Raw genomic sequence first — 27,695 nt, 5'->3', positions numbered from 1 at the left:
CAGAAGATCGGAAGCAGGCTGTGCACTGACAGCACAGAGCCCGACGCAGGGCTCGGACTCACAAACCGTGAGACCATGACCTGAGCCGCAGTCAGACGCTTAACTGACTGAGCCACCCAGGCGCCCCTTATCACTGACATGATTGCCAGCATGTAGGGGCGCCTGGGTGGCTCAGTGAGTTAAGCGTCTGACTCTTGATTTCGGCTCAGGTCATGATCTCTTGGAACCAAGAGATTGAGCCCTGAGTCAGGCCCTGCACTGACAGAGTGGAGCCTGCTTGGGGTTTTCTCTTTCTCTCACTCTCTGCCCCTCCTACCTCGAGTGCTCCCTCTGTCAAAATACACATTAAAAAAACTGCAAGCATGTGGTAATAAGAAAAAAGAGGAAAACTCTGGGATGACTTTATTATTGTTTTTAAATTCTCCACAACAGAATATGTAGCCTCTTTTGGCCTGTGACCACCCCCTACCCTTGGTGTAACACTGTACTTAATACATAAACACACATTTGCATAGAGCTTTCTTAAAGGCGGTGGAATGATAAATGTCAAGTTCGGGACGAACTCCCCGGGGGGGCAGGTGGATGGGACAGGGAGACACAGAGAGAAGTGCTCCTGGGAAGATCTGAATTCTGGGTCGGGCAGGGGCTCCTGGACATTGGCCACTGGGCTGGTTTTCCTGTTTGCCCCCCAGACCCACTCTGCCTGATACTCTGCACCCAGGGGCTCTCGCCTACAGACCACATCACCTTTGCTCCCTCCCCCGGCCGGTGCAAAGCAGAGCCTGGAGTCTGGGCCTAGAAGACAGGCAGACGGGGTGTCATCGATGCCCTTCCCCTTCAGGCTCTCCTGGCTTGCCGGGTTCCGCACCGCCCTGGTGGGCTCTCTGTCCTCACCTGTCCGCTCTCTTCATCAAGTCCTTTCGATTAAGGTCTTTGAGTATTTTGTCTGTGTCCCACCTCCTGGGAACAATTGTGTAACTTTATATGCTTTCTAATTTACATTATACGACGCGTGTTAGTTTTAATGTGTACCAAGTAAACTTAAAAATTGTTTTAAAGGAAGGAAAAAAAAAAAAAAAAAAAGGACGTTAGAGTGGGAGAGAGCCAAAGCATAAGAGACTGTTAAAAACTGAGAACAAACTGAGGGTTGATGGGGGGTGGGAGGGAGGGGAGGGTGGATGATGGGTATTGAGGAGGGCACCTTTTGGGATGAGCACTGGGTGTTGTATGGAAACCAATTTGTCAATAAATTTCATATATATAAAAAAAAAATTGTTTTAAAGGTACCTGGGCTTCTGAGCTGGCTGGTGACAACACCATCGTTGTGGATTCTGCAAGAGGAGATAACAGGCAGTCAGGACACGCCTCAGCATCCCCGGGAACCAACAGATGGACTGCCCCCCCCCACCTTCCCCCTCAGGGACATAAGGCATACCCTCCACACTCTCCACTGGAACCCCCGAAAGCTTCGACAGGCCAAGCCGCCACTCATTTGGACAGACACCTGCAGACCCATCTTTGGGCCTGGACATCCAGGTGAGGGGCCAGAGAGTGACACACACCCCGCCCACACCCCGCACAGCAGTCACACCCCAAAGTGACCACGCAGCGGGAAGCAGGGCCCCCTGGGGAAGCGTGCTTGGAGGCTGGAGGCAAGAGAGAATGAGTTAAGCCTCCTCCTTCGTAGGAAAGACCTCATGGTCTGAAACTCACAGTCCCCCGAATGTGCCCCCGAATCACAGCAGAGTCAGATGAGAAACCCAGGCTCAACAGAAACAACAGATTTTGCTCTGGAATCGCTAAGAGCTGAGCTGGGTAAGCCAGCATCCGGCCGCTACCTGCAGATTTAGAGATTTGCCCCCAGACTGTCAGCGCCTCCGTCAGAGAATCAGAGTCTCTGGGTTCAAGCCCAGGAGCTCAATTCAGCACTGTGTATTTTATTTCATTATTAAAACACGGCACTGAATTAACGTGTTTACAAATGCTCATCTGCTGTAATCTGTACACAAGCCAGGAGGTAGGTGGTTCTGTTACCCATTTCACAGATGAGGAAACCGAGGTCCAGAATGTTGAGCTCATTTCCCGGAAGTGGTCACAGCTAGTAAGTGGTGAGGCCAGGCCAAGGGGCCCCGGAATCTGCCCCAGCTGCTCCCCCACCCCCCACCCCACCCCCCGGGTCCCTCAAGATGCCAGGCTGGATGAAACAGAGAAAACCCACCTACTTCTGCAACCTTCCTTGAATGAAGCATGTGGGTGGAATCTGTGCTAAGAGATGAACTTGAATTGCCTTAATTCTTTTTGGAATGAGGTAGGGTATGAAAAAAAAAAAAAACATACACCATGAAATTCTCTGCTAAGTGAACCTGCTAACTCCACAAATATTTTCAAAATGCCATTAAGAACTAGGAAGATTGCCAAAGATAGAGTTTGTGTTGAGCTGATCCATTAAAATAATGGAAAACCATCCACTCCAACATCAAGAGAGCGGGAAGTGAGCAGCAGGTGGCAGACTGTGGCCCGCGTTTGAGAGTTCCGTGAGTGTTTGTAGCTGTGATTGGATTGGGGCAATGGAAAGAAGAAAACAGACTCAGAACAGAGGTGCTCCCTGGAAGAGGCCAGGGCCCTGAGTCATCCTGAGGACCAAGAAGGGGAGGGTTGGGGCCAGCCAGCCCTTCAGTGCCCTTTACAGACCGAGCACCATACAGTCCTCTGGTCAATGGGAAGCCTTCTGGTTGGAATAATTTTAATGCCTGTGTCCCCGGTTTAAGCAGTCCATATGTTAACAAAAGTACGTGTTTAGTAATCTAATTGTGCTTCACGTTGTAAGGACTTGGGGAGTCTTTGGGTTTTTTTTTTTTTTTTTTAAAGATAAGCATTTGCTTTTTTTTTTTTTTTATTTTTATTATTTTTTTTTTTAATTTTTTTTTTCAACGTTTATTTATTTTTGGGACAGAGAGAGACAGAGCATGAACGGGGGAGGGGCAGAGAGAGAGGGAGACACAGAATCGGAAACAGGCTCCAGGCTCTGAGCCATCAGCCCAGAGCCCGACGCGGGGCTCGAACTCACGGACCGCGAGATCGTGACCTGGCTGAAGTCGGACGCTTAACCGACTGCGCCACCCAGGCGCCCAATCTTTGGGTTTTGATGAGAAGGCTGTCCCCTTGGGAGGTTCAGGGCAGACACTGTGTCCAGCTCTTTGCTGCACAACTAACAAACGATTCATTACGGCTTCAATCCACAGCCACCACATACAGATTGGTGCCATGACTCCCTCCTTACGGATGAGGAAACCGAGACTCAGGCAGATCGAGAAAATTACACAAAACCACACAGCTAAAAAATGACAGAGCGGGGACCCCTCCCAAGCACTGCCAGACCCCAAAGTGCACCCTCCTGAACTGCCCACCCAGAACACCCAAATATGACTTCACGGAGCTACGGTAACTTTGTCACCAAGCTGATCACATAGCATTGTACAAACCCCCTTTTCCTTATTTCAAAAACCGCCTTGGCGCGCCTGGGTGGCTCAGTCGGTTAAGCATCCGACTCCTGGTTTTGGCTCAGGTCCTGATCTCGCGATTCGTGGGTTCGAGCCCCACATTGTGCTCTGCGCTGACAGCTCAGAGCCTGGAGCCTGCTTGGGATTCTGTCTCTCTCTCTCTCTGCCCCTCCCACACACACTCTCTCTCTGAAAAATAATAAACATAAAAAACCCCACAACTGTCTTGGAGGGAAAGCAGTGAGACCCAGACAGAAGCAGGAGGCATCTAGGACTGAAGGGTTCTCCATGTCCATCAATGTCTCATTGAGGTAGGGCTGGACCCAGGACGCATGGTCTCCATGGTGCTGCCCCCCCACTGGGTGCTTCTCCCTCCCTGCCGAGAAGAGCACCCTCACCAAGATGCACAGGAGAAGAAAAGCCGATGCGATTTCTTGTGTATAAAATGACAAATGAGGAGAAACCAAGACGCTACGGACTTTTCTTGGAAATGATCATGTGTCACAGTAGCGTAGCATGAAAGATTATCTGAAGAAGTCTGTGAGGCCTTCGCAGGCTAGAGTTCCCAGAGGAAGTGTCCCCCCCCCCCCAAGCGGGTGGGGCGAGAGGTAGGACAGGTGTCTGACAGCCTCACCCCTCTGTGCCTGAGTGGGGAGTATGGGAAGGAGTTCAGCCCAGATTCCCACCTGTGATGACAACATTGAGGGTCTTGCTTCTGACCTCATTTCCTTATCTACGGATGGAGGCAATACCTGCCCAAGCTAACCCACGGCGTCACCCAAAGAACAGGTGAGGCACACGGTGTCACCTTAAAGAACAGGTGAGGTAACGAACGGATGCAGACACTTCTGAGGGCGCCATAGCCTGTGAGGATGTGCACGGCATCACTGTGCTATGATGACCATAGGACCGCCAGGACCTCCCGGCCAGTTTCAGACCAAGGGCATCCTGCCTGTGACTCTCTTTAGGCTTGAGGTCAGGACAGGGAGTGGCCATGGAGGAGACGCCCTCTTCGGCCCCCCAGAAGGAGACCGCACACGTGCGGGGGTCGGGGGCAGGCCAGCCAAAGCAGCAGCTACACTAGGCCTCCCAGGCCGGACCCCCACCCCCCCACCGAGGTCCCTCATTATGGACAATGAATGCAGACTCCACAAAGGGCAGGGTCCAAGCTCAAGCCCAGGGGGCCCCTGCCTTTCCAGATCTCAGGCTGTTTCCTCAGTACCCCCGTGCGGCTAAACAGCACGGTGGGGAGACCAAGGCCCTTGCAGGGCCCACACTCAACGCTGGTGGAAAATGGTAACAACCCCAAGGAAGGCAGCCTGCAGCATCTCTCAAAACTTCAGCCCTGGGGCGCCTGCGTGATTCAGTCAGTTGAGCGTCCGACTGTTGGTTTTGGCTCAGGTCGTGATCCCAGGGTCATGGGACTGAGCCCCGCGTTGGGCTCTGAGCTGAGTCTGGAACCTGCTTAAGGCCCTCTCTCTCTCCTTCTGCCCCCTCCCGCTCATGCGCTCTCTCCCTCTCAAGATAAGAAATAATAATTAGGGCCCCTGGGTGGCTCAGTCGGTGAAGCGTCTGACTTCAGCTCAGGTCATGATCTCACGGTTCATGGGTTCGATCCCCGCGTCGGGCTCTGTGCTGACGGCTCAGAGCCTGGAGCCTGCTTTGGATTCTGTGTCTCCCCCTCTCTCTGCCCCTCCCTCGCTTGCACTCTGTCTCTCTCAAAAATAAACATTAAAACTTTTTAATAAACCAATAGATACATAAATAAATAAAACTACCACCCCTGCTTGTCTTGATTCAGCAGGTGTGCTCAGGTGCCGTGACACCAGAGTCTACTCACGTGGTGCCTCCCTAACAGCCAATCGCCGGACACGCGAATATCCCCAATCACCCTAACAGCCAATCACCGGACACGCGACATGATGTCGGCACAAGGGGGCACTGGACAGCCACCGACATGGAGGAGGTGTCCTTGGTAATGAGAAGATCAGAGCCCCTACTGGGGGGAATAGTTGCGAAGGGGCGCTATTTGCCACACGCTGGCCAACACGTAAAACACACCGGGCCTTCTCCTACTGTGAGAAGGCTGGCAGGAGACTCCCACCGCGCTGCCTTCACACTTTCTGAAATTGGAACGTGTGCTACGGCATTAAGAAATTAATTTCCGTGCACGTGACAGTGGCAAGAACACAGCACCCACCTCGCTCTCTCACAATCCAGGACGGGAGCTCGTGGTCCGGAGCAAGTCCCTGGCTCTCTCTGAGCCTCCTTGGAGTCCTCTTTCCAAACAGCTATCGGCTACCACACAGGGGATTATACAGATTAAACGAAAACAGGGCCTGCTGGCTCAGTCAGGGGAGCACTGGCCTCAGCGCTGAGAGTTCAAGCCCCATGTTGGGTATAGAGACTGCTTAAAAATAAAGTCTTAAAAGAAATGAAAACACACGTGGTATCTGGCACCTAGTATATGCTTCCATAAATGCTTGTCTCAATGTCAAATTTTAAAACTTAAATTAAGTAATGCCTCAGATCAAGCACTGGTGTCTAGAAACGAGCTGGCAGCAACCAAAGCTAAGAGGAAAATGCCTGCTCAAGACTGGGAAGTTGTGTGTTTGCAAAGCAAACAGAGAGCTCCGTGGGGCAACGGCGCCCGTGTCCCCCAGCCTCCGTTTCACTTCCGCCCGTGCTCACCTCCACAGGCTCTGGCTGACACCCACCTGCTTCTCCGCGAACTGACACCGCAGGGTGGGGTGTCCTCGCCCAGCAGCAAGGACCCAGGACCAACGTCACCCGAATCAATTCCAGGAAAGACCCGAGTTAGGGAAATGCGTGTGGGCCAGAGAACTCCCACAATGCAAGCGTAAGGATCAGTTAACCCTTGCACTTTCACACAGTCCTGGTGAGGGAACGGTCGGCGTTCCTCTGCTCCTGCAGAACTTCCCCACCCAGTGCCCGCCAGTGTGCCCTGGGGCTAAGCCCGGGAAGGCCCCACTCATTGGCCACAGCACACGGGGCCGCAGCCTTGAAATGCAGTACGTTCGGAGGCGTTCCTCCCCGCTCGCCTAAGGATGGCTTACTTGCACTCCCTGAGTGCTCTTCAGGGATCCCCTCCTGTAGTCCTCCCCGCTGCCCCACTGCGTAGCCCGGAAAGGGTGAGGAACTTGGCCAAGGTCACCTGGCTGAGATCCAATCCACGGTTAGCCTGGCTCTGAAGCCAACACCCAGACCGTGCGTTGTCCCCCTCGCTCACTGACCATCCCAGTCACCTCAAGTGAAAGGAGTCTTGGCCCTGGGGGTGTCCCAACACAGAGTGTGGCCTGGGGAAACCACACACGGTCGACTGGGGGCCACAGAGTGGGTCCTGGAACCAGCAGCAGCAGCATCATGGGGAACCTGCTGAAAATGCAGATCTTAGGGCCACCCCAGCCCCAGGCAGAATCGGGCTCATCAGGGTGAGACCTAGCAATCTGAGGGTCTGTCACACCCACCGCTGGACTCAAGTGAGAACAGCCCCTGTAAAGCATTAGATGGAACGTAATTCCAGAACCAGTGTTCTGATGTCACTGATGATGGAATCCAGGTGACAGAACAGTGACCATTCTACCCATGTGACTTTCCCCTCCACGGTGGGCCGAATAATGGCCCCCAACCTGTCCACATTCCAATCCCCGGGACCTGTGGACGTGTTATGTTAAGTTGCAAGGGGACTGGGGTAGCATTTGGGAGTAAGGCTGCTAATCTGCTGACCTTAAGGCAAAGACATTATCCTGGACTTCTGGCTTCTCCGACTGTAACAGAATAAATTCGAGCTGTTTTGAGCAGTGAGCTTGTGTAACTTGTTTACAGCAGCCAAAGGAAACCCTTATCCCCTGCTTGTAAACCGTTCTGCCTTCTCTCCTTTGCAGACCCAGATGCCCTCGACACCGAACAAGTGGGGTTCCCAGGCGGAGCTAAGACAGTGACAGGAGCCCCGGACTCCACGCATGCTGATTTGCCTAATTACTGGGCTGCCGTTTCCAGGCAAGTTTCCTCCTTGACTAGGTCCTCATTGGAGGTCAAACTCCCTCTGAGGAGTCAAACAGGATCAGAGCGAAACCCTGGCGCCTTCCTGCAGCTGATACTCACTGGCATATTTGTTCAAATGGCCACATCCCAGGACCAGACCAACCAATACCACAATGCTTCCTTTGTGGGAGCCACTCACATACTTCCGGCCCCCACAGGTCACCCCCTAGTGCCCAAGTGAGAAGATAGTTGATTCCATCACAGGGGACAGAGAACCCCTTCTTTGTGAAAACCTGGGTGGTGGGGGTTGCAGTGGGGGTGACCAGGGCCCTGATTGTCTCATAAGCCAATCTCGAGGGTACACAGGGACCCCAAAGACACCTTGACAGCTTCAACCTCTCCTAAGAGCACAGGGCAGAGGCTGCAAATGGCCAGTTAGGTACTGGGCCAGCCAAAGTGGCCACACAGGCTTCTCTTGGTCATCTGTGACAGCCAGCCCCAGGCTCACAGATGTCTGGACAGAGAGCACGGCTTATTGGGGGACGCCTTCCTGTGAGGTAATCTCTGCTCAGAGGTGAGACTGAATCAGGAATGAGATCTACAAACACCTGGCTCACACAGTCACACCCAGGCAGGTGTCCTTCCCAGCGCTCACACCCTCCCCAGGTAGAGGCCAGGAAGGTCACAGGGCACATGGACGATGTTTTACATCACCGAGAAATGCGCACGGGACCCTGACCAGGTGCACTCTACAGAGCCCCTTCCTCTTCCGAACACTAGGACCCGAAATCCTGTGAAGGCACTCACGTGCACCTGGAGGGCTGCTGGGCGAGGTACAAACAGAGACAGGAGACTCACTGCCACTCCTGTGACACCCAGTGCTTTACCACACCAGGCACGTCCAAGGCTTAGCACAGCCCGTGAGGTGCAAAGAAGAGGAGTAACTCCCCGAGGCCAGGCCGCAGTCCTCACTCCCAGTCCTGCCCCCACCCCTCCCCACTAGGTGACGAGATGGTTGCTTCGTGAACAAGTTTTCTCATCTGTGCAATGGGGATCAGAACAGCGTCAGAGGCGTAAACATGAGCGGGCCCAGCACATTCTTGCAAGAGCCTGAAAATGTCAGCCGCTGCCACCCTGGATTGTAAAGCAAAGTGCCCACCTGTCCCTGGGTGGCTGGGCTTCATCTCCACACCGCGCCTTGCCTGGGTGACCCTCACAAAGCATAACCAAGGCACAAAGAGTCCCCAAATGCCAAGGGTCCTGTGTGATAGCAAGGGCGGGCAGCACAGACAGCACTGGTGGGAGAAGGAGCAGGACCTGAGAGTTTCAGCCAGAAATATTCTGACTGTGAGGAGACTTGTGACGAGGGAAGCAGGATTTCATCTTTCCAACCAGCTCTCACTTCTGCCCAGCATATCAGGGGACAACATCACTGGACACTCATCCACCTTCATCTGTGCAAATGCCATTTAAAAAAAATACTGGCAACGAGGCGCCTGGGGGGCTCAGTCGGTTCAGCGTCCGACTTTGGCTCAGGTCATGATCTCACAGTTCATGGGTTCAGGCCCCGAGTCAGGTTCTGTGCTGACAGCTCGAAGCCTGCTTGGATCCTCGGTCACCGTCTCTCTGCCCCTCCCCTATTCACACACACATACACACACACTCTCTCTCTTTCTCAAAAATAAACATTAAAAATAATAAATAATAAAAAAAATACAGGCAAGCTAAAGAGAAGGTCCTCAGTCACTCAGGAGGCGACCTCCCAGTGAGGTCTATGGAGTCCAGCTTGAACACCTAAAGCCCACAGGACTAGGGGGACTCCCAAACCAGCGGCCCAGAGCCAATCCTAGTGGCCACGGATCCCACCCTGTGGGAAAGGGAGAGGACGCACTGGGCCAGGAGACCGGAAGGAACATCCACAGCGGGGCCAGCAGCCCCCCGTACTTGTGCAGAGCACTGCAGAGACAACGAACGAGGGGGCATCTGTGTGTGTGTGTGTGTGTGTGTGTGTGTGTGTGTTGTGCCTGTGTGCACACACACTTCCCGGGCCCAGGGCTCTGTACTGGTGTTCCCTCACTCGTCCTCACCCCTCCCCAGCATGTGCTACCAGCACACCAGTTTATGGAGGAGGGGGGCACTGGTGATGGTGAGATGCCAAACTCGGCTGCTGCTCTCGCTGCCAGGCCGAGGTGGAAGAGAGAATTCCGAGCCCAAGGCACCTGGGGGGCTCAGTCAGTTGAGTGTCTGACTCTTGATTTCAGCTGGGGTCTTGATCTCATGGTTCATGAGTTTGAGCCCCACATCAGGCTCTGTGCTGGCAGCGCAGAGCCCGCTTGGGATTTTTTCTCCCTCTCTCTCTGCCGCCCCCTCCCTGTTCACACTCCCTCTCTCTCACAAGAAATAAACAAACATTTCTGGAAAAAAAAAAAAAAAAAGAATTCCAAGCCCCATAGAGCTCATGACACAGGACACCACCATCCAATGCACGACAGACTATCAATCGTTCCTGTGTTTGAACCTCGGGGCTGAAAATGAGATGAGTGGGAGGGCCCTGGGTCTGTGCAGTGGTGGCCACTCCGAGAGCCCTACCCTGCGGGCAGGTGCCAACGCTATGGGGGCCATGGGGGCAGCTGGCCTCCAGGCAGAAGAGGAAGGAACAAGAAGGGGCTGGAGAGGCAGATGGGGCCCGGTGGACAGGTCACGTGCGGCGCCCAAGCTGAAAAGTAGGGCCTGTGAAAAGTTTTAGTACCAAAACTGACAAGAAAAAAAAAAAATCAAAATAATAGGGCAGTGTGTGCCTTAGCATCCACAGGAGGGGGAAGGTGGGAGGTGATGAGCTCACTCCCGTCTCAGACACACCTCTACCCACATTCATGTCCCACCTCTGCCTGCCCAAGAGAGTTATGGTGGACAGCCCGGTGCCTGGAGAAGCGTTTCCCGAGCAGTGGTAGGCCAGAAAGGCAGACGGTCTTTCCATTGAGGTGACAGCCAAACACGGGGAAGGGAAGCAGTCACTCTCCTGGGGGGAAGTGCCCAGGACAGCATCAGGTGGACAAAAGCCACTAAAAGCATTCCAGGGTCACAGGATCACTGACCAAGCTGCACTTAGGGAATTAGCTGTGCCCCGGGGAACGGCTCCACACAGGCATTCACATCGATGCCTAACAGAGTTTCCTGCCTCAATTAAAAAAAAAAAAAAAAAAAAAAAAAGGAACCCTTTCCCCATCAAGAGGTTTCAATAATGGCCTCTTAAAAATAACTTCCCATGTGGGGCGCCTGGGTGGCTCAGTCAGTTAAGTGACCGACTGACTCTGTTTCGACTCAGGTCATGATCCCATGCTGACAACTGGGAGCCTGCTTAGGATTCTCCCTGCCCCTCCCCCCCCACCCACTCACATGTGCTCGCTCTCTCTCTCTCTCTCTCTCTCTCTCAAAATAAATAAAATAAACTTAAAAAAAAAATAACTTCACGTTAACACGTTTTCCCCACTTAAAAAAAAGTACTCCAAGCAGTTATGAAGTCTTCAGACTAAAGGTTAGGATTTGTTTCCACTTCGCTGTTAGAGGCGAGATGTATGCTCATACATTAATCATTCCCCAAAATGTGGTTTGGTTTTTTTTTTTGCGGATTCCTTTAAAGTTATTTTAAACACTTACTTAAGGCTAGATTTACCAGCACTTTGTACCGAGGGACCAGGTGAGGTAACATTAAAAGATGCTGATTTTCCCGATTGCTTTTTACGGCAAGAAATAAACACCTATCCTTCAGTGAATTCACCACTCAAGTGCCAGCGAAATGGTGGATTAGCCACCCTTGAGGGCAGTTGGTCTAAAGTTTCAGCTGATTCAAGAAAGCTCAACAAGACTGAAGAGAAAGTTCAGGGCAATCCACTCTCCCTTATCTTTACAGACCAGCACGTCACATCTCTTATCCACCTTTATGAGACACGTTTATGAGCGAAACCAAAGACTGCCTTGAACGGAAAATGGAACTGGGCTTCCTGATGTCCTGGGCTCGTAAGTCTCCACAGAGAGGCCAGGTGTGAGCCTGAAACCCCAGCCTGGATCTCTGGCCTGGTTGTGGGTGTAGAGGCAGCAGGAAGTAGGAGCTGACACATCCTGGGAACTGGAGGGAGCTTGGTGACTCCCAACAACGTTAGCCATCAAGGTGCATTTTGGAGGACCAATGAGAAACATGGCTTGACTCTCTCCCAGTTCTCACACAGAGCTGTACTTCTCTGTGAGAGCTGCGCTCTCTGCTAACCAGCTACCACTCTGTACCTCAGTTTTCCAATCTTTAAAATCAGAGGGTCAGACCAGGCAGGCCCCTAGAGTCCCGTCCCGCTCTGTGGTGCCAGGAGCCACATCTTGGGTTATACTCTTTTCTTTTCTTTTTTTTTTTTAATTTTTTTTTCAACGTTTATTTATTTTTGGGACAGAGAGAGACAGGGCATGAACGGGGGAGGGGCAGAGAGAGAGGGAGACACAGAATCGGAAACAGGCTCCAGGCTCCGAGCCATCAGCCCAGAGCCCGACGCGGGGCTCGAACTCACGGACCGCGAGATCGCGAGATCCCGCAAGATCGCGAGATCGTGACCTGGCTGAAGTCGGACGCTTAACCGACTGCGCCACCCAGGCGCCCCACTCTTTTCTTATTAATTATTTTAATGTTTATTTACTTTTTGAGAGAAAGAATGTGAGTGGGGGAGGGGCGGAGAGAGAGGGGGAGACAGAGGATCCAAAGACCGGCTCTGCACCGACAGCAGATACCCTGACGCAGGGCTCAAACCCAGGAACCACGAACCACGAGATCATGACCTGAGCTGAAGGCAGAGGCTTAACTGCTTAACCGACTGAGCCACCCAGGCACCCCATACATTGTTACCTCCAGGGATGGAGAGGGACACAGGGAGGAATCTATAGCTTCAGGAGAAAAGCTCTTTGTGAATATGCAGAGTCTAGCTGCCGCCCCCCCCGCCCAACCCCTGCAGGAGGGCGGGGATAAGGCCCTTCAGCAAGGGCAAGCCTCTCAGGCCCACCTACGGGGATCGACCTTGCACGCAAACATCAAGAGCTGGAGGCTGAATCCAAATCCTTCCTCTCTGTGCAGCTTTGGGGAAGCCTGAGCCTCAGCTTAACTGGTAAAATGGGAATAATACCATTTGAGTGTCTACTCACTGTTTTCACCTGTCAAATATCTTGGTGCTTTGTGTACGAAATACAGAAACTTGCAAATGTCTCATAGCAAAGGTGTAGAGGGAGGTAGGAGCGGGGCACAGGGCTGAGAAGGACTTTGGGAGAAATAGAGTGATGGTCGCAGGGCGGGTTCAACAGACCCTCCTGTGACCAGAGCAGCTATAGCTCCTATGCAGCTTTGTGCTGGTCCTTTCGTGTCCTCCATGAGGACTCGTGCAAACCATAGTCTCAGGACTAGAGAGGGCCCAGCTCTCCTCCAGCACACAGAGCGGGCCTTTGTGTTTCCTACACAGTATTAGCTTTTGGGTTAATATCACCCAACATTCTAGGGGTGCCTGGGTGGCTCAGTCACTTGAGCGTCTGACTTCGGCTCAGGTCATGGTCTCCACAGTTCATGGGTTCAAGCCCACGTTGGGCTCTGTGCTCACAGCTCGGAGCCTGGAACCTGCTTTGGATTCTGTGTGTGTCTCTCTCTCTGTGCCCCTGCCCTGCTTGCGCTCTCTCTCTCAAAAATAAATAAACATCAAAAAAAAAATTTTTTTTTAATCACCATATGCTCTAGACCAGTAGTACAGTTCTCCAGGGAAGAAAATATGTTATTTTTTTTCCTAAGAAAGAGGCTAAGAATCACTTAGATTCACTATTTTGAGTAGACTTCAAATATCTTTCAAGGGATTATTTGTTCTTGATGATTAAGAGCAGGAAAACCAAGCAGACTGTTCCCAAAATTTTACACACTCTTCTTGCTATTAAACCCAGGAAACTGGTAAATTCAGCAGATTCCAAAGAAGACACAGCTTCCTCCTTAGACCTTCACCTCCACGAAAAAAAGCTCCAAGAAGACATTCATTCGTTCCTTTCCAGCGTAAGGCATCTGCAGTCACCCAGCAACAAGGGTTCCACACCAGGAATCAATGGATGAAAAAGACTGAGGGCTACAGACCCCAAAGCAGAAGGAACCAGCGCCAGGTGGGGAGAGGTGGGGGTAGGAGAGGCAGAATTGGGTCTATGGAAGGTACTCAACCATCAAAAGCCAAAATCCTTCTCCTGTGAGTTAAATACGCGAACCGCAGGCTGCCCGCCGGCAACCAGAGGATGGTCGGCGGAGGGTTCTAGGAAAGGGAGGGGGTATCCCAACACCAGGTGAGAGAGAGAAGGATGGGGAGAAGCCGTCCAGCAAAGGAAGGGTGTGGAAGGGTACGAAAGGGGGCTCCTGCAGGGGTTCAGGACTCGGAGGGTGTGGAAGGGGGCGCCGTTCCAGAAAGGGAGGGTGCAGAGAGGGGGCTTCGGGTCCACGAGAGGGAGGGTGGGGACGGAGAGGGCTCGCACCCAGCAGAGGACGAGAAAGGACAGGAGAGGAGAGGTGAGAGGAGGAGAGAGAGGAGAGGAGAAGGGGGGAGAGAAGGGGGGAGAGGAGAGGGGGGGAGAGGGGGAGGAGAGGAGAAGAGAGGAGGGGAGAGGAGGAGAGGGCCGAGGAGAGGGGAGGGTCGCAGCCCATCCCCCCACACCCCGCGCGCGCGCTCCCCGGCCCCCACCCCCGCCCCCCGGAGCGGCCCGCGCGCCCGGCCACACCCCCGCGCGCCCGCCGGCCCTCACCCGCGGGCCCTGGCTCCCGCCGCGCGCTGACCGAGCCGTCCCGGCGCAGGAGGATGTCGGCCGTGTCCCGGATGCGCCGCCCGCCGCCCGGCGCGCCCCGCAGCCCGCGGCAGCCCTGGAAGCACACGGCCCACGCCTGCTCCTCGTTGATGGGCTGTTCGTACGCCTTCAGCACCTCCTCCAGGGACAGCTCCCACGGCTCGGGCCGCCCCGCGCCCCCGGCCCGCTCCCCCGCGGCCGCGTCGCCGCTGGAGCTGCCGGCCCGGGCCATGGCCGCCCCATTATCGCCTCCTGCGCGCCCGGCCTGTTTCCATAACAGCCGCGCCGGGGCGGCCGACGCACCCGCCGAGCGCGGGGGGCGGGTCCCGCGCCGCCGGCCGCTGCTTTGTCATCCTCGGGCGGCCCCGCCCCGCGCAGCGGCCGCAGGTGAGGGCGGGGCCGGCGCGGGAGCGAGGGGGGAGGGGCGCCGGTCCGGTGGCGGGGGGGGGGGCGCAGGGCGCAGAGGGGAGGGGCGCGGTGTGGCGGGTGGGGAGGGGCGCGGCGTGGCGGGTGGGGAGGGGCGCGGCGTGGCGGGTGGGGAGGGGCGCGGCGTGGCGGGTGGGGAGGGGCGCGGCGTGGCGGGTGGGGAGGGGCGCGGCGTGGCGGGTGGGGAGGGGCGCGGCGTGGCGGGTGGGGAGGGGCGCGGCGTGGCGGGTGGGGAGGGGCGCGGTGTGGCGGGTGGGGAGGGAGGCTGGGAAGGCTGCGCTCCCGGCCCTGGGGGGACCGGGCGGGCCAGGCGGAGTGGGGGAGGTGCGGGGTGGCTGGGCGCGCAGAGCCGGGGCGGGAGGGAGGCGCGCTCCCCAGGCTCTCTGACGCTTGTGTAAGGAGGCACCCCGTCCAAGACACTGCAGTGATTGGGGGCCTCGGGCACTATTGATGCTGGAATGCGGGAGACGGTGAAGAGGCATGTGAACCCCCCACCCCCACCCCGCACAAACACACATCCGATTTTGGTTCGGAGGAGCAAATGCCTGCAGTGGCCTCTGTGGGGGCCGGCTGGCAAGGTGACCTCAAGAGGTCACTTACTACAGAGCGATGTGAGCCAGGGAGACCCTGCGCTATGAAGTATTCGATGAAGGACCCTTTGTAGCAGGAGACCCAAGTCTGGATTAAATGCTCGAGTGTCTCCCAGAAAAATAAACAGAGGCGGAGCTCTCACTTGAAAGTTATCTGTGCCTGCATTCCAAGCCAGCTCACTCACGGGAGGGGCGGCACCCCGGCACACAAGTAACTTTACTCACGCAAATCCCGAGACCTCCTGAGCCATAGTTGTAACTGGGTCAGGATAGCAGGGCCCAAATGCAATTGGAAAATAGTTGGCCTTAAGGCGACTGGCCCCAAACCTGGGTCCCTGGGAAGAGGGGATCGCCACAGCAAGGTGGCAATTTCCACTTTGGGGAAAGGGGATGGGCACTTGGTGAGGGGTGTAGGCTGCCCCCTGGGGCCCTAATGTCACATCATCCCATCTGGATGTATAATTTTCGAACAGAAAGGAATTTGATAAAGATGAATTGTGCCAAAAGTTTTTACATTCAACAGCTGGGCAACTTTCAGTTCACCAAGCTTACACAGCCAAAAATAACAGCATTGGTGCTTTGTAGAAGGAAAAGTAGAGACATGGGGTGGAGGAATATCCTATCTCCTGAATAAATTGTGCAAAGAACCTAGGACTCAGGTTAATCTTCCTGTCTGGCCTTTGCTCGTTACCCCCCACCCCACCAACCATGGGTACAATAGGGTGAGCGAGAAATTTCACGGCTACTTTAGGACAGCAGTAGCAAGAAACCTTCAGGGAAGAGTCCTACTTAATGCACAAGCAGTAGCTTCTGCACAGTGGTTTAGGAAAGTTCCTGCCTCAAGTCACACGATGCCAGGTGTATGTGATCTGGAAACTCCTCTCCCAACACAGTGGGCCCAAACAAGGAGTGGTTTTTGCCTTCAGATTCCAGGGAAATAAAGACTTCCATTCACAACACCTCTGGTCATGTAGCTCTCACCACCAACTCTTCAGAAACCAGGGCCATTGCTCCCACCACAGCCTGGCTGACCCCTCCCCTTCCAGGAGCCAGGGGCACCCTCAGGAGGGGCACCCTTAGGTGCAGTGAGTGGACAGAGCGGAAGGTGATAATCACTTTGATTGGAAGCCGGTTAGGTTGTAGCAAGACGTTCCTTCCCCGTTCTTCAAAGGGTCTCAGATTTCCCTAATTGACCACATGGTTTTAGGATCTTATTTGATGAGCATGGGCCTTGCTAAGGGGCCTCGTGTAGTGGACTCATACCTAGCTGACTAGTGGCCCTTGAGTTCACCTGTGTGAGATGACAATACTCTTTCTGATCTGGCTCTGTTCTTTCAGGAGTCCCTGAGCACCTTCCAAGACATTAGCCAGAAAGATTCAGAACAGGGATTTTACTGGGATTTTATAAAAGTTAGGTTCTAGGGGCACCTGGGTGGCTCAGTCAGTTAAGCGTCTGACTTTGGCTCAGGTCATGATCTCACGGTTCATGAGTCTGAGCCCCATGTGAGGCTCTGTGCTGAGCCTGGAACCTGCTTCGGATTCTGTGTGTGTCTCTCTCTCTCTCTCTGCCCCTCCCCCACTAGCACTCTGCCTCTCTCTCAAATAAATAACATTAAAAAAAAAGTTAGGTTCTCTTTATCTTTTTTCCTTTTTTTTTTTTGTTCTTAAGCTATTCATTTATTTATTTTTAAGATTATTCTTTCCTAAGTAATCTCTTGAACTCACAACCCCAAGACCCAGAGTCACATGCTCTACTGACTGAGCCAACAAGGAGCTCCTTAAGTAATTTATTTTTATTTTTTTATTTTAAAAGTTAAAAAAAATTTTGGGGCGCCTGGGTGGCGCAGTCGGTTAAGCGTCCGACTTCAGCTCAGGTCACGATCTCGCGGTCCGTGAGTTCGAGCCCCGCGTCAGGCTCTGGGCTGATGGCTCGGAGCCTGGAGCCTGCTTCCGATTCTGTGTCTCCCTCTCTCTCTGCCCCTCCCCCGTTCATGCTCTGTCTCTTTCTGTCCCAAAAATAAATTAAAAAAAAAACGTTGAAAAAAAAATTTAAAAATAAAAAATAAAAGTTAAAAAAAATTTTTTTTAATGTTTTATTTATTTTTGAGAGTGACAGTGGAGGAGGAGAGCGAGGGGAACAGAAGATCTAAAGCAGGCTCTGCACTGACAGCAGCAAGCCGGATGTGGGGCTCGAACTCACAAACTGCAAGATCATTACCTGAGTTGATACCATATGCTGAACCAACTGAGCCACTCAGGTGCTCCCCCCCTTTTTTAAAATTTTTAATGTTTATTTATTTACTTTTGAGAGAGAAAGCACAAGTAGAGGAGGGACAGAGAGAGAGGGAGACACAGAATCCAAAGCAGCCTCCGGCTCTGAGCTGTCAGCACAGAGCCCAACGCGGGGCTTGAATTCACAAACTGTGAGATCACGACCTGAGCCGAAACCTAATAAGATGCTGAACAGACTGAGCCACCCAGATGCCGAAGTAATTTATTTTTAAATTATAAGATTTACAGTGCTTTGGCTATGCAAAACAGCATGATGGAAATCAAACCAAATCCATATGCTGAAAGAGTACTTATCTCTTGATGTTTCAAGCTTTGTCCCCTTAGCCGTGACCAAAATGAGGGACCAGAAGCATCAGTCAATTCTCTAGATGTTTGTAGAAACTACATCGTTTATTCTCCTAGGTCATTTATGCACGCAGCCTCCCAGAAAGTACCGGATGAGACGTAGATATGGGCCTACAGTGAGGAGGAAGGCTGACATTGGCCTAAGGGTGCTGGCAGCAGTGAGAGGGATTCTAAGCTTGTAGACAGGGTGCCCAAGAGCAGCTTCTAAGCCAATAATAAGAAATGAGGCATGAATCCACTGGAAGAGAAACCTGATAAAATTTTCCCGTGGCTCTAGCAACTGGGCGCACCCGACTTCTCACCTGGGTGGTGGGAACTCTGGGTGCAGTGACAAGTTCTATCTGTTAGTCACAAGTCACAGTCAAGATAACCATGTCCTTCCTGTGGGGGAGTACCAAGCCCAGCCCATACTTTTTTTTTTTTTTAAGTTTAATTATTTATTTTTGAGAGAGAGAGAGAGAGAGAGAGAGAACACAAGCAGAGGGGAGCAGAGGGAGAATCTCAAGCACGCTCTCCAGATGAGCCACCCAGGCACTCCCCCAGCCCACACTTTTGATAAAAGGTAGTGAAGGGGCACCTGGGTGGCTCAGTCGGTGAAGCGTCCGACTTCAGCTCAGGTCATGATCTCGTGGTCTGTGAGTTCGAGCCCCGCATCAGGCTCTGTGCTGACAGCTCGAAGCCTGGAGCCTGCTTCGGATTCTGCATCTCCCTCTCTTGGCTGCTGTGCTTGGGGACAGGATAGGAACACTTAGTGCATTGACCAACCACCAATGCTTGGAATTGGAGAGTTACTTATCAATTCATCACATTAGCAAAGATGCTCCCCAAATGTTCACTCTATGGGGTAGGCTGTTCATGTTCACAACACTGGGGAGCACCAAGCATTGATGTCTTCTGCCTGGGAAGGACCAGTAGAAAACCCACTGATGTCCCTCCCTGCCCCTTGTGAGCGAATAATAGCACTCCACATAAATGGATGTGGTACAGGTGCTTGATGTGAGCAGGGAGCCCCACTGGTTATGCTGTTTTTAACCGTGTGTTTGATGCTTTGCAGGGGCCTTATGTAGATCGTGCCCGTACCGTGGGAGTGCAGTTGGAGGGGTGGGTGGCTCACAACTGCAGTTAGCCATAGATCCCCTGGATGACTCAGTCAGTTAAGCGTCTGATTCTTGATTTCGGCTCAGGGACTGAGCTCATGGCTCCTGAGTTTGAGCCCCGCATAGGGCTGCACGCTGGCAGTGTGGAGCCTCCTTGTGACTCTCAATCAATCTCTCTCTGTCTTTCTCTTTCCACCACTCCTCCCTGCCCCTTCCCCACTCACTCATGCTTGTGCTCTATCTCTCAAAATAAGAAAATAAACTTTAAAATTTTTTTGAAAAGGGGCACCTGAGTGGCTCAGTTGGTTCAGTGTCCGACTTTACCTCAGGTCATGACCTCATGGTTCCCGACTTTGAGCCCCACGTCAGGTTCTCTGCTGTCAGTGTAGAGACCACTTAGGATCCCCTGTCTCCCTATCTCTCTGCCCCTATCCCACTTGTACTCTCTCAAAAATAAACATTAAAAAAAAATAAAAAAAAAACAAAACAAAACACCTCTGAGCATCTTTGCAGACACAGAAGCTACAGAGTCCTAATTTTAGGCTCCTGGGGTTCAAAAAGATAAGTTGGGGCTGGATTCCCAGGTGCGCTTGTGGATTACAGTTACATGATTCCAGGAGAGCAGTACAGGGCTCCGGGGTCCAGGGTGGCATCACGAGAGTGCTCTGCGTGTTCTGAGACAAAGTTCAGAGCGGGTCAAGTGCACGGGCAGTTCTATTCCCCTAGACACAGGGAGAACCGCTTCACCTGTGGCAAGCGAAGTGCAGAGTTTCTCTCTGCCCACACCTTACTCCACTTCCGATTGAAAAGCAGGTCAGCTTTTCCCCGAGGAACCCATACACAGGGCAGTGAGCACCCAGGCCCCCTGTGGCCGCAGTTCAGAGGCCCCTGAATGTCCCCTTTGTCATGCTCCTTGCAGCCAGGCAAGGCTCAGGGGTCTGGGAGGAAAAGCTGAAACTTGATAGGCAGTGGTTTTGTACGTTAGGTTTATTTTGGGATGATGATAAAGGCCATGAATCCCATGGGTGTCAGATAGAGCCCGGCTGTGTTTCATCTCTGAAAGGGAGCGCAGGACAGTCCCGAGGGAAGGACCCTGGGCCTGGGCGTTCCTTGAAGGCTAGTAGTTGTGAAGACACAGAGGCTCACGTGGCTGAGCCCGAACAGACGGAGAAAGCAGGAGGGAAAGGGAAGAGGAGGAGGAAGTCAGAGCACAGAATGGGGACTAAAGTTCCAGAGCTAAGCCAAGATGACTGAGGAAACCCTAGGAGGTCATAGACAGCAGGCAGGGCCGTTCTGTGTGTCACAGGACAAGGAGGGGGGATCAGGGGTAAATACTTGAGGACACTATTTGCTTCCCACCGAAGACATTCAAGGTCATTTACAAAGTTTGAATTTATTTATGTTATGAACAGGTAATGCAGGATGGTTAAAAATGAGTCCGGGACTTTCCAAATTATTACTCAAACACTAGCTGCTGTATGAACCTCTCTCTCTCTCTCTCTCTCTCTCTCTCTCTCTCTCATCACATCTTTCTCAGCCTGGAGCAAAGGAAATTTTACATCACAAGTGACAATTATCTTGATGATAGGATGAGCCTCAGATGCCTGTGTGGGGCCTGAACTCTGTAAGAATATAGAAATAACTGTGCAAATTGGTGTTGGCTAATTTGACAGGACTTGATGTGCAAAGATTGAGAAGTCTTCAACCACACACTGGCCCCCGGCAGTCACCGTGACTGATCTTTTATCGGTCCTTCCAGAAATGCCACACGCCTGCTGCAAACATACACATCCCCTTTTCACACAGAGAGAGGCACATCATACACCTTGTCCTGTGCTCTGCTTCTCCATTCATCGGTGTGGGGGGAGTGGTTGATATCAGTGTGTAAGGACCCTCTGCACCTGTCTGTGCAACTGCATATCCCTTCGTGGGGACGCCATAATCTCCCCGTCCAGTTCCCTACTGGTGGGCACGTAGGATGTTCCCAGTCTTGAGTGAATAGCCTTATACATAGCATGGGCTCCATGATGGCCAGGATTTTCTGGGCTTAATACTGCTGTTCCAAGTACCTCAGACACTGTGGGAGTACAGTTGACATTTATCCTTTTATATGTGTTCAGTACAATTTTCTTTAATGTTTATTTATTTTGAAGAGACAGAGACAGAGCGCGAGCGGGGGAGGGGCAGAGAGAGAAGGAAACACAGAATCTGAAGCAGGCTCCAGGCTCCAAGCTGTCAGCACAGAGCTCCATGTGGGGCTTGAACCCACGAACCTAGAGATCATGACCTGAGCTGAAGCAGACACTTAACTGACTGAGCCGCCCCTCTGTGTGTTCACTCCAAATTCTAGGAAATGGATTTGCTGACTTGAAGGATATACACATTCAGAATTTTTATAAGTATTATTAAAGCAGCTCTCACGGAGGCTGTACCAGTTCCCCACTGGTAATGTTGGGCGGGGCCTGCTTGCCTAAGTTCACAGTGTATGATTACACTTTTGAATCTTTGATGGGTGAAGAGTGGCTTAATTTCCATTTCTCTTATTAAAGTAAAGCTGAACAACAGATTCTTTTAAAAAATTATTCAATTCAACAAGTATTTATGTATCCATTTCTAAGTGCTAGACAGTGTTCTAACTGCTAAGGGTATAGCAGTGAATGAAGGGATACCTGTCATTGGATTTAGGACCCACTCTAGACAGTCCAGAATGATCTCATTTCAAGACCCTTCATTAGTTGCGTCTGCAAAGACCCTATTTCCAAATAAGATCACATTTACAGATTTCAGGGTAGGACATGGACAGTTCTTTCCAGGGGCTGCCATATAACCCTATAGGGAGCAAAACTGCCGGGACCTTAGCACGGATCAAGGTTGTGCTACCAAACCGTAGTAGTAATTATTACATTACATACCACCGTGTGCTGAAGGGAAAAGAGAGAGAGAGAGAGAGAGAGAGAGAGAGAAGAAATAAAGAAAAGCTAATTCTTCTAAAGAATTTCCTGAGTTGGGGCACCTGGGTGGCTCGGACGACCGAGCGTCCAACTCGTGGTTTTGGCTCAGGTCACGCTCTCACGGTTCATGGGATCTGGCCCCATGTTCGAGCTGACGGCATGGAGCCTGCTTGGGATTCTGTCTCCCTCTCTCTCTGTCCCTCCCCTGCTCATTCTCTCTCTCTCTCTCTCTCTCTCTCTCTCAAAATAAACTTAGAAAAAAGATAATTTTCTGAGTAAAGCAATAAAAGATGATGTGATCAAGACAACCCTTGAATCCATTAAATAAACATACTTTTATCTCTTTTTTTCTTCAATTTTTTATTAAAATTCTAGTTAGTTAACACACAGTGCAATATTGGTTTCAGAAGTAGAATTCTGTGGCTTATCACTTATGTAGAACACCCAGTGCCTATCACAGCAAGTGCCCTCCTTAATGCCCATCACCCACCCATATATATAAATATATATATATATATATACACACACACACACACACATATGTATATATATATCACATTTTCTTTATCCATTCATCAGTCATTAGACATTTAGGCTCATTCCATAGTTTGCCTATTGCAGATAATGCTGCTATAAATATGGGGGTGCATGTAACCCCTCAAATCTGTATTTTTTTAATCCTTTGGGTAAATACCTACTAGTGCAGTTGCTGGAACATAGGGTAGTTCTATTTTTAACTTTTTGAGGAACGTCCACACTGTTCTCCGGAGCGGCTGCACCAGATTGCATTCCCACCAACTGTGCAGATTATTCCCCTTTTCTCCACATCCTCGCCCACACCTGTTGTTTCCTGTGTTGTTAATTTTAGCCATTCTGACAGGTGTGAGGTGGTATTTCATTGTAGTTTTGATTTCTATTTCCCTGATGAGAGTGATGTTGAGCATCTTTTCATGCACCTGTTAGCCATCTGGATGTCTTCTTTGGAAAAATGTCTATTCATGTCTTCCGCCCATTTCTTAGTTGGATTATTTGTTTTTTAGGAATAGGTTTTTGATAATAACCCTTTATCAGAAATGTCATTTGCAGGGGTGCCTGGGTGGCTCAGTCGGTTAAATGTCCGACTTCAGCTCAGGCCATGTTCTCGCAATTTGTGAGTTTGAGCCCCGCATCGGGCTTTGCGCTGACAGCTCAGAGCCTGGAGCCTGCTCCGGATTCTGTGTCTCCCCTTATCTCTGCCCCTCCCATGCTCATGCTCTGTCTCTCTCTGTTTCTCAATAATAAATAAACTTTAAAAAATTAAAAAAAAGAAATGTCATTTGCAAATATCTTCTCCCATTCCATAGGCTGTCTTTTAGTTTTGTTGATTGTTTCCATTGCTGTGCAGAAGCTTTTTATCTTGATGAGATCCCAGTACATTTCTGCTTTCATTTCCCTTGCGTCCTGAAACATGTCTAGCAAGAAGTTGCTGTGGCTGAGGTCAAAGAGGTTGCTACCTGTGTTCTCCTCTAGGATTTTGATGGTTTCCTGTAATAAACATATTTTTAATATTCTGTATCCTAGAATCCCAGGATTTCATAAAGGAGCTTTCAATCCCCTGACTACGGAGCTAGCAGTGAAATCGCTGGGTTTGGCACATAGCACTTCTACGGTACTCTTGAATCTTCACTTGGTAAGGACCCCATAAGGCCAAAAAATAAAAAGCAAATGATAATGTATGTGTGGTCTTGACCCAGCAATTTTGCTATGTGAAATTTATCCTGAGGCAATAAAGATAATTCTGCAGTCCTCAAAGGTACAAGGGAAAGCCGTGGACAAGGACTTATCTGCTCAGCCACAGACAACATCCTGAAGCAATTAGAAAGGATTTAAGGGGGCACCTTGGTGGCTTAGACTCTTGATTTCGGCTCAGGGCATGATTGATGTGGGGAAACAAAGGCAGAAGGAAATGGCAGGTAAAATTAAATTTCCTTATAACCTGCAGCCCATTGGCAAATATTTGAGACAGGCAGAGTATAACATTTCTCCAGGAACTGTCTACTGTCTTGATGTTAACGCTTTGCTAGAGGGGAAAACAACCTTCACTTGACAATTAGCTAGGCCTCCAGTGTCCTGTGAGTCTTCTTTAGTATGTGAAAATCCCTTTGGAAACTTTCCCTTGCCTTTACCTCCCCAAACTCCAAAGTATATGATCAGTCACTCCTCACAATCCCACGGCAGCTCTTTTTTTTTGGAGAGAGAGAGAGACAGAGCATGAGCGGGGGAGGGGCAGAGAGAGAGAGGGAGACACAGAATCTGAAGCAGCCTCCAGGCTCTGAGCTGTCAGCACAGAGCCCTATGTGGGGCTTGAACCCACAAACCGTGAGATTGTGACCTCAGCTGAAGTTGGACACTTAACCGACTGAGCCCCCCAGAGGCCCCGCCAGTGCAGCTCTTTCCGCCCGTAGGTCCTGTTCCAGTGCTTTAATAAAATCACCTTTTTGCATCAAAGACGGCTCATGAATTATTTCTTGGTTATCAGCTCTGGTCCCCCACCATTTCAAAACCCCTTCAGTGATCTCACAGTTTGTGAGCTTGAGCCCCGCATTAGGCTCTGCGCTGACGGCGCGGAGTCTGCTTGGGATTCTCTCTCTCCCTCTCCCTCTCTCAAAATATAAATAAATAAACTTAAAAAATCTATTGAGGGGCGCCTGGGTGGCTCAGTCGGTTAAGCGGCCGACTTCGGCCCAGGTCATGATCTCGTGGTCCGTGAGTTCGAGCCCCGCGTCAGGCTCTGTGCTGATGGCTCGGAGCCTGGAGCCTGTTTCAGATTCTGTGTCTCCCTCTCTCTGACCCTCCCCTGTTCATGCTCTGTCTCTCCCTGTCTCAAAAATAAATAAAATGTTTAAAAAAAATTAAAAAAATAAAATAAAATAAAATTTATAAAAAAAAAAATCTATTGAAAAGGTATTTACCAAGGAGAAACCTGAAAGATGCACAGTGAAATATTAATAGTGTTTGTCTTGGGTATGATTGTGGGCAAGTCAGTGTTTCTTGGCCCCTTTAATGTTATTTGTCAATGCACGTGTGTCTACTATTATAATTGTGGGGGAACGTCCTTTCCATGTTTGAAATGAATATCTCACATCTTCCTATGCTGTGCCTGAGAAGCAGTGAGTGTGATGAGGTTTTGGAGTGATGGTAGGGTTCAGAGCTGACGGCCAAGAAAGAATTCTTGAAGGCGTCTTTGGTGCAAAAAGGTGATTTTATTAAAGCAGCGGGACAGGACCCGTGGGCAGAAACAGCTGTGCTCTAAGTGTGAGGGGTGAATGTTTATATATTATGGAGTTGGGGGAGATAAAGGCAAGAGGAATTTCCCAAAGGGATTTTCATATGTTAAAGGAGATTCATAAGATATGGGAGGCCTAGCTATTATCAAGCTAAGGTTGTTTTCCCTCTATAAGGCATTAACATTACGACAGGAGGGGGTTTCTGGGGAAGTGTTTTACCTGTATTTGCCTGAAATATTTGTCAATGGGCTGCAGGTAATAAAGAATTTTCACCTGCCATTTCCTTCTTACCTTTGTTCCCACATCGCTACGGAGGGGAGGGTGATATTAGGGCTCCAGGAAACTGAATCTATAGGTTTCTGGATTAGGCTATGGATAAGATTGCCCCTCTCCTGTAACCTACCAAGATGTATGTAAACTGAAGGGGACTCCTGTCCTGCAGGACTGTGATCTCAGTCAACATTTGATTTTCTCTCCTTTCATGTGTTCTTGGTCAGCCTGAGTGTCCCAGGAATGTGACACACACCCCACCTGGTGATGGGGAGGGTGGGTGCTGTCAGCTTGTACTTTGCCCTCAGCTTGCCTTATGCTCCCTCATCAGTGTGAGTGGTAGGGATCCACCCACATCCTTCCTTAGAGACCAATCCTTTTGGAAAGTGCACGCGGAAGCTCATATGGGCCATGGAGGTGAGGAAACACCCCCATGCCCTAGTGGAAGGAGCGTTCTGGGTGACAGGAGGTCTCCTCACTTGCATGTCCCCTCAGCAGGTCTCAGCCGGGCCTCAGCTCCAGACTGAGTACTAAAGGGCACTCTGGAGCGTGGACACAGCACTCTGGACTTGCACACACGAGGGCCGAGTGAGCAGACGGTAACGGAACTGCGGCGTCTCTCAGGCCAGTTTTACAAATGGAGAAACTGAGCCTGAAGGTCTCCTTTGGTCCGTTTTCATTCTTGAGAGGTCCGGGAACTTACAGGAGAGGTTCTTATGAATTCTGCTTCCCCCTCGGCTTCCTGATTAAAGGAGTCCATCGCAGCACCAAACACCTTTGGCCAGCTTTTCCTGCAACCCAACAACCCATAATGATAGGAATGTAGAATATTGGTGTCCTCACGGGGAACTGGGGGTGGGCACTGGCCCCGCACAAGGCTTACCTGCACAGATGTAGGCACACAGGACCTGACTCAGGCAAGCCTCCGGCCACAACGTGAGGACAGACAGCCGAGGCCTGGGGTTGGCACATGCTCAGTGTTTCTGAGCACAGCCCCCGACAGGTGGGTGCTGTTTCCAGGAGCTGGTAATTTGCATAAAGCTCTTTTAAAACTTCAGCTGCCTGGAGCAATTTTTTTAGTGATTTCCAAGAGTATGGATTTGTTGTGTTTACATTTTGGAATTTGACAAGCATTAGGAAAACACGAATAAGTCTGATTTTATTCTAATTAAAATAATCAGGGGCACCTGGGGGGCTCAGTCAGTTAAGCATCTGACTTTTGATTTCACCTCAGGTCATGATCTCACCAGCCCCGATGACAGCACAGAGCCCGCTTGGGACTCTCTCTGTCTCTGTCTCTCTTTTTCTCTCTCAAAATCAAGAAATGAACTTAAAAAAAATAATCCAGGGCTCCATCCCTGTCAGCAGCTTGGGGAAATTAACAGAGCAAAGCTTTTCTCGGACTGACTCATGGCCAAGTGGAAATGATGTTCCCCCAATTTAATAAACTCGCCCTTCAAATAACCTAAAGGGTGCTTAAAACGGACAGCTCTTGTCGTGGTCTAGGGTCTGTCAGAGGCATGGCCAGGGTGGAGGTGGGAAGGGGCCCAGCTACATGGGACGGGCTTCCGGACGGGACACCAGCTCTTCCCCCCAGGCTTGTCTTAGGGTCTTCCCTGAGAATGAGTCTTTGCCTTTTTGTGAACCGGTCTGTTCTCTGTACTTTCTAGCCATTATAATTCACACCATCACACTTGGCCTACAGAGTGCAAAGGGTCTGGCAGAACCCCTTGTGGGGACTCTGTGGGTTCTGATTTCCTATTCCTGACCCACGCACCCAAGGCCCTGTTTTGTGTGTCTAAGTTGTTGTGCTAAGTGAGACCCGAGCAGTCAGCATGGCCCATGGGCAGATGGACAGTTCAAAGCAGGCTTCACTTTGAGGCAAAGAAGGTACACTTGCCAGAGGCAGGGTGGCCCTTGTGGAGCGCAGACAGACACCTCTAGTGCTCCTGAGGCTGCTGGGGGTGGGGTAGGAGTGGACCACCTAATGGCCTCTCCTGCCCCCCAGGGCTTGGAGGAGTATCCCCAGGGCACTTGCTTTTGTGGATTCTTGTGCGGTGAAAGCCTTTTGGTCATATCCCATCTGGATACGGGGCTGGACATGGGGTTCAGGATCTGTAAG

At 51.2% G+C, this 27,695-nt stretch overlaps 1 protein-coding gene across 1 annotated transcript in view; it reads right to left on the bottom strand.

Moving 5' to 3' along the window:
• Positions 1–14,617, bottom strand: part of SPIRE2 (spire type actin nucleation factor 2) — a 38,628-nt gene extending 24,011 nt beyond the window's left edge. The window contains exons 1-2 of the mRNA XM_047078991.1: positions 14,298–14,617; positions 1,288–1,331 (exon numbers count right to left, since the gene is read on the bottom strand). Coding sequence (XP_046934947.1) covers positions 1,288–1,331; positions 14,298–14,568 — 315 coding nt within the window. The 5' untranslated portion in view covers positions 14,569–14,617. The remainder of the gene's footprint in view (positions 1–1,287; positions 1,332–14,297) is intronic.
• Between the last annotated feature and the right edge of the window lie 13,078 nt (positions 14,618–27,695).

The sequence above is a fragment of the Lynx rufus genome, unplaced genomic scaffold (assembly GCF_022079265.1).
Source record: "Lynx rufus isolate CCGP_SWC_20201006 ecotype Redwood Valley unplaced genomic scaffold, mLynRuf1.p SCAF_16, whole genome shotgun sequence".
NCBI lineage: Eukaryota > Metazoa > Chordata > Mammalia > Carnivora > Felidae > Lynx > Lynx rufus.
The sequence above is the reverse complement of the archived record's forward strand: the minus strand, read 5'-3'. Positions and strand labels throughout refer to the sequence as shown.